Here is a 10068-nt window from a genome sequence, read left to right as displayed (position 1 = left end):
TTTTAGTCCTATAAAAAGTATAGTTTTATAATGATAAAATAAGGTTTAGAAATTAAAAGGGTCGAAAGGGTTATGCATATTTCTGCAAATAAATTCATTACCATAATATTTGAAAGCTTTCAATCATTTATAATAGCACTTGAAGGAAAAAGGAAAATTGGAAAAAAAAAAAAAAATTAAGAAAGATTTGGCCTCTTGAGCCTGTCTATTCCTCTATTCTAAAGCAATTATCTGTGGAATGAAAACTACATTCCAATATATCCCTTAAAAAGGGGGAAATGAATAATAAAGCATGATACTGAAAGCTTAGGTATACGATTGGGGGGTACCTCTGTTGTGTATAATAAGACATACCTGTCTCTTTTGATCCACCTGAAGAAGAAAAAGAAAAAAAAAATTATATAATGATAAGACATACCTATCTTTTTTGATAAAAAATTATATAATGATAAGACATACCTATCTTTTTTTATTAAAAAATTATATAATGATAAGACATACCTATCTTTTTTGATCCCCCTACTCTATTTTTGCTACGACTCTATCTGATTTCTATGGTAACACATTTATACTTGTTCTTTTGCTTTTTTGCTGAAATTATGCCAACATATGCGAATCAGTACAAATATGTACAACATTTAGATATTAAGAGAAAAGAGAAAACATGTATAAATTTATTTTCTGAGTTAGGCTTCTATAGTGGAAAATGTTTATTATTACACGTTTTTAAATGTAATGCAGCATTATAATAAAATGACATAGAAATATAAGAAAATACATAAAAACCTAATTTTTTAGAACAATATGCACTAAGATTTTTTTTTTTTTTTTTTTGTACTTTCCATATTTAATCACAAGGTGCAAGTAAACAGAATACACAAGAATGGAGGGCTTATACAAAAACGAAAATTGCAGCTAGTGCAGACTTTAGCATTTTCTTAACAAACTTCTAGCCAAAAATTCGAAATATAAAAAAAAAAAAAAACCCCCTTCTAGCCAAATGAATTTGATTTTTCTTTGACTTTTTTTTTATGGTACGACCCCTTAAAATAACTTACTGGTGAAACACCTTGTTTTGACTTTTAAATTACTTTTTCAACGGTCAACTGCAGAGAGAACAGTTCTATATAGCGAACTGTAAATTTTTATTACGGATCTGTATAAATCTGACTGTTAAAAACTTAATCTAACAATTAAAACAGAGTTTTATTATTTAATTTTTTTTAAGAAGTCTCACAGTAAAAACTTTTTTTTTAAGATAAAAAAAAGGCCTTAATAATAGTAAACCTAGCTAGCCAATTCCCCGTCATAGGTGGACCCATTGAGGCTGGTAGTTAAGGAGTGACAGCAATCTGTTAATATATACACTAATCCTCTATATTTATTGATTGATTGGCAAAAAAGAAGCATTACTTGAGAGAAACGAAAAAACCAAAAAAAAAAGTTAAGAATTCAATCAGGCAAAGGCAATTAGCAGATAGAGACTAGATAGTTATAATTGTATAAAGATGAAGAGGAAGAAGAACACATTTGACCTTGTAAAACCACGTCTCCCTTAATTATAAATAAAAAAAAAACAAAAAAACAAAAAAACCACGTCTCCCTTGAGAAAATCCCCTTCACACCTAAAATCTCCCCAGACTCAGTCGCAATTAAAGCACCCAAAATTTCATTAAAAGAAATCCCTGATTCTATCTCTTCACAATTCATATTTGGTCTCTCTCTCTCTCAGGCCCGACCCATTTAGATTGGCCAAAATTTACCATTTCCAGCTCATCTCTCCCCCTCTTAGTCTAAACAACCCAACTTGCCTCCTCCATCTACTCCGTCTATCACGACCCAGAGAGAGAGAGAGAGGAGAGAGAGGAGAGAGAGAGAGAGATTCCAGAGAAAACCCACTTCTCCTTTTGATCTGATCTCTCTGTTTTTGGGGCTTGTGAGTTGGTCCGCCATGGCGGACATAGTGAAGCAGATCCTTGCCAAGCCGATTCAATTGGCGGACCAGGGGATAAAGGCCGCCGACGAGGCGAGTTCCTTCAAGCAGGAAGGCGGCGAGGTCAAGGCCAAGACGGAGAAGCTCGCGGGGCTGCTGCGGCAGGCGGCTCGCGCCAGCTCCGACCTCTACGAGCGGCCCACGCGCCGGATCATCGACGACACCGAGCAAGTCCTCGACAAGGCCTTGTCCCTCGTCCTCAAGTGCCGAGCCAACGGCCTTATGAAGCGAGTCTTCACCATCATCCCCGCCGCGGCCTTCCGCAAGATGTGGTCCCAGTTGGAGAATTCCATTGGCGACGTCTCCTGGCTTCTCCGGGTCTCGGCTCCGGCTGATGCCCGCGACGACGGATACCTTGGCCTGCCTCCCATTGCCGCCAACGAGCCAATTCTGTGCTTGATATGGGAACAGATTGCCATTCTCTTCACCGGCTCGCTCGAGGGCCGATCCGACGCTGCAGCCTCGCTGGTTTCGCTTGCCAGGGACAATGATCGGTATGGGAAGCTCATCATTGAGGAAGGAGGGGTTGGACCTCTTCTGAAATTGATCAAAGAGGGTCAACTGGAGGGCCAGGAGCAAGCCGCCAGGGCAATTGGGCTGCTCGGGCGTGACCCCGAGAGCATCGAGCACATGATCCACGCCGGTGTCTGCTCCGTGTTTGCGAAAAGCCTCAAAGACGGGCCGATGAAGGTTCAGGCTATGGTGGCGTGGGCGGTGTCCGAGCTTACCGCGAACTACCCTAAATGCCAAGATCTTTTTGCCCAGAACAACATAATTCGTTTGCTTGTTGGCCATCTTGCTTTTGAAACTGTTCAAGAGCATAGTAAGTACAACATCAACAAAACCACGTCTATCCACGCCGTTGTGGTTGCCAGCAACAATTCCAACAACAACGATATGAACAAGGCAAACGGCGATGACAAGCAGAACCAGAATCAGATTTCTCATCCACTCGGAAATCGCAGCCCAAGCCAAATGTACAATGTGGTTACCAACACCATGGCGATGAAGGCAGGGTCCAAACCTCTCCAACAGATAAACAACGGCGCAAATCAGACCAACCAGGCCAAGAACAACAACAATGGCAACGCAAAGCAAAATTATCAGCACCAACCGCACAATCAGCAGAATCTTTCCCTCTCGGGGACAAGCATTAAGGGAAGGGAATTGGAAGACCCTGCCACCAAGGCCAACATGAAAGCCATGGCAGCAAGAGCACTTTGGCTTCTTGCCAAGGGAAACTCATCTATTTGCCGCAACATAACGGAATCAAGAGCGCTGCTATGCTTCGCGGTGTTACTGGAGAAAGGACCTGAAGATGTCAAATACAATTCGGCTATGGCATTAATGGAGATCACAGCAGTCGCAGAGAAAGATGCTGAGTTGAGAAGATCTGCATTCAAGCCGAGTTCACCCGCTTGCAAAGCCGTAGTTGATCAATTGATAAACATCATTGACAAGGAAGATTCAGAACTCCTGATTCCATGTGTCAAAGCTATCGGGAATTTGGCGAGGACATTTCGAGCCACGGAGACAAGGATAATTGGCCCATTGGTGAAGCTGCTTGACGAAAGAGAAGCTGAGGTTTCTAGGCAGGCTTCAATTGCACTCGCAAAGTTTGCCTCTTCGGTAAACTACCTTCATCTGGATCACTCCAAGGCAATAATTAGTGCTGGAGGGGCTAAGCACTTAATCCAGCTAGTGTATTTTGGAGAACAAATTGTTCAAATCTCTGCATTGGTTCTCCTGTGCTACATTGCACTGCATGTACCAGATAGCGAAGAATTAGCACAGGCCGAGGTCCTGACCGTGATTGAATGGGCAACAAAGCAAGCTTACATGAACCAAGACGAAACAATTGAGATATTGTTGCAGGAGGCCAAGAGTAGGTTGGAGCTTTATCAGTCTAGAGGCTCAAGGGCATTCTATTGATTCCAGAAAAAAAAAAAGGTTTAGTAGTTTCGTGTAATTGGTGAAAGAAAAGAATTTTCATTATTTTATTTCTGTTTGGTCAATCTCATGGAGTGTAAATACAATTACTTGCCCTTTGTAATTGTTTAAAAGATTCTCAGTCCTTTGAGGAAGCTGTTTCTCTCTGTGTTTTGTTTCTCCCACCTCAAACATGAACCTATCTGCATATACTACTTTCGGATTCTAGAACTTTCCAATCTTCCTTTTCTTTCCCTCAACCTTCCGGGGAATCCAGAAATAGAGTAGACAGTTTTTACTTTTTCGGGTCCAAATTCTCCTAAAAATGCTGAAAATGGTTAAATATTGCGTTATATGCAGAAAAACTACAACATAGCTCTGAAGAGAGCTTTTTTTTTGCATGATTTTGAAGAGAGAGCTTGGGAAGAGATAAGATGAGGAAGAAATGTTCAAAAGATAGTTGTTTTAACTTTTAACAGAGGTACCACCAAGGGTCGTGGTATAGTGGGGAGGGCGTCTTTGTTAGGTTTTTTTTATCTATCTTCTCAAAGTTTGATACTCTGTATGCGGGCGTTGCTTTCCTAGCCCTTGTGAGAAATTAAGTGGACCTCTCCGCGCCTCACAGATGATCAGTGAAAGACTAGTTTAAATTTTTTCCACATACTCGGTGATCCTCAAAATTACTTACTATAGCTAAAGGGGCTAAGGAACATGAATTGCACCATCCGATCTTTTTTGAGTAGGGGAAAAAAACACTTTTAACAGAGGTAACAATAAAATAATCCTCAGAGAACATCTTTAGATTAAGACTAGAAGTAAGAATAGAGGCTTAAATGGGTGGAATACTGTTCAAATAGGAACAGCCACTGGCCGCTATGAGGATACATCTCTTGTGGCGCTGCTTTAAATCGTGTCTTCATAAAAAATCTCCTCTGACTCCTTAGTCCTTACTAATTACTTATTGGGTGTTTCTCTTCTTTTTTTTTTTTTTGGGGGTTTTTTTTTTTTTTTTTTTTTTTTTTTTTTTTTTTGATAAGAGGGTTTTTCTATTGGTCTTTCTAAAAATAAATAACTAAAAGCGTGTTTGTATTGTTAATAATCTATTAGAGTAGCATCTAAAGGTGGCTGTGGCTGTCAGTTATATAAAACCCAAATTTGGATGCTCTGGTGTTGTATACATTTCTCACCTTTCAATGTTCGAACCAGTCCATGGTAACTACGAACTTTGAAAGAGAATGCTAATGAGAGAGGAAGAAAAAGGTGACAGTGACATATAAATGGTTGATGTAAATGGAACGTCTATGACTCTTATGTATTTCTACACTTTTATCCCACTAAAAAATTGGAAAAAAACAAAACAAAACAAAAATAATGTATTCGAAAAGGAGACTGGGATCACTAGCTGACATACATCTATAAGGACTTGGGAATCTCTTCTGTTTTAATCAGAACGGAGAAAAAAATAAGTTTTACTGAAAATACAGAAAAGTTCTCGAAGGTCCATATCCTAAAATGCTTCTCTCGATTCTTCTTTCTTTTAAGGAACGAATCTGCACACAATCCAATTATTGTATTGTTCAACTTTCTGCATGGCAGCTCATGATTCATATGCAAGTATTTAGCAGCTCTCTTCTGGGTAAGGAAATAAGCACTAGAAGACAACTTTCCTTTGACGAACAGAACTACCGTGAAATATCCAATTCAATTAATACAAACAAAATACGACAGAGAATAAATAAAGGAATTCTGTCCTCAAGCTAAATGGTAGCATACGAATTTTCAAACCCAAATAAACACATTTTATGCTAATCTTTGCATGTATAAAAAAAAAAAACGGAACTAAAGGATTCTCACAAAGTCGTACACAATGAACAAGTCAATGTCAAGCTGCCTATAAAAGAACTCTTCCAAGGGAATATTAAAGATATTATTACGTCATTGGCATCATGGTGGAAGAAATTTTACTTAGTCAATAAAGAATATTAAATTGCTAAAAGAATGGTAAAAGTTCATTGGGAAATCAAATTCATTCAACACCTATCGACTATCGTCCTATCATGTGCGATAGTAGACATTTAGGAGTTCAAAAAATATAAAAAAGAGCAGCAAACTGGTTTCTAATTTAAAGAGAGGAGGCTGTAAATAAAACTCGATTAAAACAGGTCATAAATAGTGTGCTTGGTTCTAAAGAGATGAACAAGAAGTTCGAAATAATAATGTTCACGACTCACCACTTGGGCGGTAGGTACTGTACAAGTTGTACAGAGACTGGACAAGTTGTGCTTGTGTAGAGACCACACTGACGAGGTCAACCCACCAATAGGATCCTTTGAAACAGAGTAGTTGCAGTAGAATTAAAAGGAGAAGATTAAGAAATAAATCCTTGATTGAGAAAGCAAGACGTGCTAACCACAAATAATAACAAAATCTAATTGGATAAAACTGAAACACAAAATATTAAAAGTAAGTGACTTATTTTATTGTTAATAATTAACTTAAAATCTCTAAATTTAAAGAAGTTCACATAAAATTCCAACAAAAATGAATTCCAAAATTGGTAAAAACAACGTAATTCTGCTGCATCATATAGACTGGGAATTGTGCAATCACTAAATGATAAAGGATTCGGATTTGAATTGTATGATATATATATATATATATTTAACAATCTACATTATGTACATCTCCTTTAAAATACAAAACATCATATAATTGCAATAATAACAGCTGCCTGGATGCTGGGGTCAATAATTCTATTTTCAGTGCATCACCACCAATACAAAACATAATGAGACAAAGGATGCCCCAGAATACAGGGTGGATAAATTTTAGACGCTGAATAAATGAAAACCATACAAACGCCAAACATATCCTAACTTTATGTTTGTTTTCTTGAGACATCCACACAACATGACCACTTGATGGCCCTGTTTGAAGTGCATATATTCAGTCTTACACTTTCATGGGCCAATTCATTGAATATACAAATTTTAAACTACATAATGCACAGAATAAATCCTCTCAAATACGTATGCATATACATACATCCATACGTATATATGGGCTTGTATAGTTGCTGGGACTCTTAAGATAATATTGATGCAACACAAATCTAGAATGTAGTACCCACTGCAAGTCAGTCAATGGCTAAGCATGTCATGGAAATTATACACAAATCCCCATGGGACCCGTAAGCCGTAACCCACATGAGCACGCAAAAAGAGTGGCATTTGGCAAATCTTTGTTAATTAGACAATTGCCACGATCTTTTGCGGTTTGTGCCTGATTCTGCCCCATAATTGGTATTGTTTACTCAAAGAAAAAATGGAGAGAACATGAAATTTCCATAATAATTAACACAGTGACAACAAAAGATCTGATAAATGCTTGATAATCATAACTGAAAAAACAAGAATACAAGTCAATAAGACGTTTTAATTCATATTGACATGTCAAGTACCTTATCTAAGTTTGTCAGTTAACTCATCAATCATCACCCTTTTCCTTTTATACGATTAAGATCTGGTACAAATGCATCATTAGGAAAATTGCTGAGAACATAACATAAGACTCCAAGGAGTTTTGAGTAATTCAATTACAGCATCACTCATTTGAATTAATAAGGCATTGAGATGCATCTTTTATGAGAATGTATTATGCGAAATGCAAATACAAATATGCACAAGTTGATCACCCTTTTCTTCGCTAACCTTTTCCCCAACTTTCCTACAGAAATGAAAAAAGCTGTTTCAAATTGAAAGGCTGCATTGCCGATATCAAAACTGCGTAACTAACTATATCAAATTCTGATAATCAAAATATCATAAAGATCTCAAACATCCACAACTGCTTTTGGAACTGCGGTTGTAGCAACTGCAACAGACTCCTAGTGCAATAACATGAAAGAAAAATATTATTCCAACGCTTTTCAGCTCAGAAATTTTTAAAAACTGCACAGCAATCAAAGACGCAATAAAATAAGGAGACTTGTTTCTTAGTACAAGTCTACATGGAATTCCATAACCAAGAAATCTAACATGGCTGAAATGTATAACAAACAACCAGGAAAATACTCAACAAGCCACAAGGAATTACTCACTCCTATAGAGGATTAAAAAAAAAATTACTTAGTGAAGAATAACTAAAACCAGTTGAAATCATGAGACAGAGACTGGACATATGATAACAAAACCTCGTGATGCTTAACAAATGCGAAACACACTGGAAAACAATTGGAATCCGAAACAAAAACCAGAGACAATTACTTGTATACTCTTCATCTAGATGAGACCAAAATGAGGGAGAAAACGCGCGTACACAAAAGAAAATTGAAGCAAAACTTTCAAAATCGAATTGACTTGTGCATCTACCATATTAACAAAGGAAACGCCAAATGTCGAATGAGATTTTATATTATTTCCGCGAATTTTGACAAAAAACAAAACCAGCAAAATTGTTCTTCCACTTTTGAAATAAAAATTCAATTTCTCCTACAGAGGAATGAGAACAATTTACGCAAATCAATTATACACTCATGTTTTTCTCAATCTCACGACACTTCTCCGCATTACGCCTCATCACGATCTCCAATTTTGTATCGCATTAGGCAAATCAAATCGACAGCGAATTTCAGTTGATGAAACGAAAACGAGAGCACAAATCACTCAACTTGCATTTTTCAAAGGAATTACGAATGGAAATCATCGCCATAGCAGCAAAAAAGAAGCAAACCAAATCTCAACCATTATGAATCGAAATTCAAATTGAAAATGAAAAACAAGGAAAAGAAAAATACCACACAGATAGAAGACGAGGTGTTTTGGACCTCACCGAGTTGCCGAGCGGATCCAGAGAAAAGAAGAAGAAGAATCGTTCGAATTCCATAGTGTTTGGCATTGCGAAGATTTGCAGAACTCAGAGAGAGATAAGAGAGGGATCTTTTTTGTTTTTTTTTTAGCGCGATTTTGAAGCGCGCAGTTTCTCTTTCTGTTTCGCCCCCAAATTAGGCGAACCTTTTTTTGATGAAAACCGTTTTGTTCGTCTGTTGACAGACTTAGGCCTTAGTTGCGTAGACAAAGCCCATTGAAAACCAGGCCTGATAATTCTATGTAGATGGCGTAATCTTGAGAAATACTTGTACGAGTCATTTTTACTTTTTATTTTTAATTCATAATTTTTTTTGGTTAAATAATTACATTAATAAAAGAGTATTTATAAAAAATAAGAGGTAAATATTTAAAATTATGCACTCTCAAAGATAAATTCTCTATTTTTTTCTCTAGAGGATGGGATGAATTCCATCCAGTTAAGCAAAACCTATTTGGCTTGGCCATCCCTTTACAGACCAATATACTCTTTAAGAAAATTTTGCAATTTTTTCCTAATTTTTCAATTTTTTTTAATTTTTATATTTTCATAAGATGAAGAGAAAATAAACTTACCATTTTGACTAATACACTATTATACTTATTGAGATATAGAGATAAATGACCCCCTTTTTAAGGATTTTAATTTTAAAAAAAAGCTAAAGTTTTATAAAATTAGCAATATGGTTGTTTCTTTTATTAACTTAGTAGTCAATCACTGATTAATTTTGCGGTCAATCATTAATTGACTTCAATTCATCACTAATTAACTCGATGATCTTCATTATTAATCAATATCAGTTAATAATTATTCAAAATCAATTTTAATTAACAAATTACATGTTTTTTGTTGATATATTATTGGTAAATTATAATACTAAATCGGCCAATCAATCGGTAAGCCCACGATAACAATTATGGAAGACTTTTTTTTGCTTTTTATTTAACTTTTTGGAAAATAGTAGAAAATAGGCCAATATAAAAAATTTAAGAAAGTATATAGGCCAATTTTTAGTTATAAAAATTAATAGGCCATAACTTGTCAAGTTATGGTTCATAACCAGATAAGTTATGGACAAACTTGTCAAGTTATGGTTCATAACCAGACAAGTTATGAACGAAAACAGTAATTTGACCTATTTATTAACTTATATAAACTATTGACCTATTAATTTTAATTCACCTCAAGTCTTGTCTTATTTCTCCCTTTCTCCCTAACTTTTTTAACTAAGGAGAAAAGACTTTTACCGATTCTCATTTCCCAAAAAAAAAAGGGGGGGA

The 10068-nt window shown here is 36.3% G+C and overlaps 1 protein-coding gene across 1 annotated transcript; it reads left to right on the top strand.

Moving 5' to 3' along the window:
* The first annotated feature begins 1534 nt into the window (after positions 1–1534).
* LOC21409319 lies at positions 1535–4293 on the top strand. Its single transcript, XM_010115040.2, has one exon. The coding sequence runs from the start codon at positions 1952–1954 to the stop codon at positions 3923–3925; it is 1974 nt and encodes a 657-aa protein (XP_010113342.1). The 5' UTR covers positions 1535–1951; the 3' UTR covers positions 3926–4293.
* Positions 4294–10068: the final 5775 nt, after the last annotated feature.

Source organism: Morus notabilis, unplaced genomic scaffold, assembly GCF_000414095.1.
Source record: "Morus notabilis unplaced genomic scaffold, ASM41409v2 Scaffold384, whole genome shotgun sequence".
Taxonomy (NCBI): Eukaryota; Viridiplantae; Streptophyta; class Magnoliopsida; order Rosales; family Moraceae; genus Morus; species Morus notabilis.
This window is presented reverse-complemented; position numbering and strand designations above follow the sequence as displayed.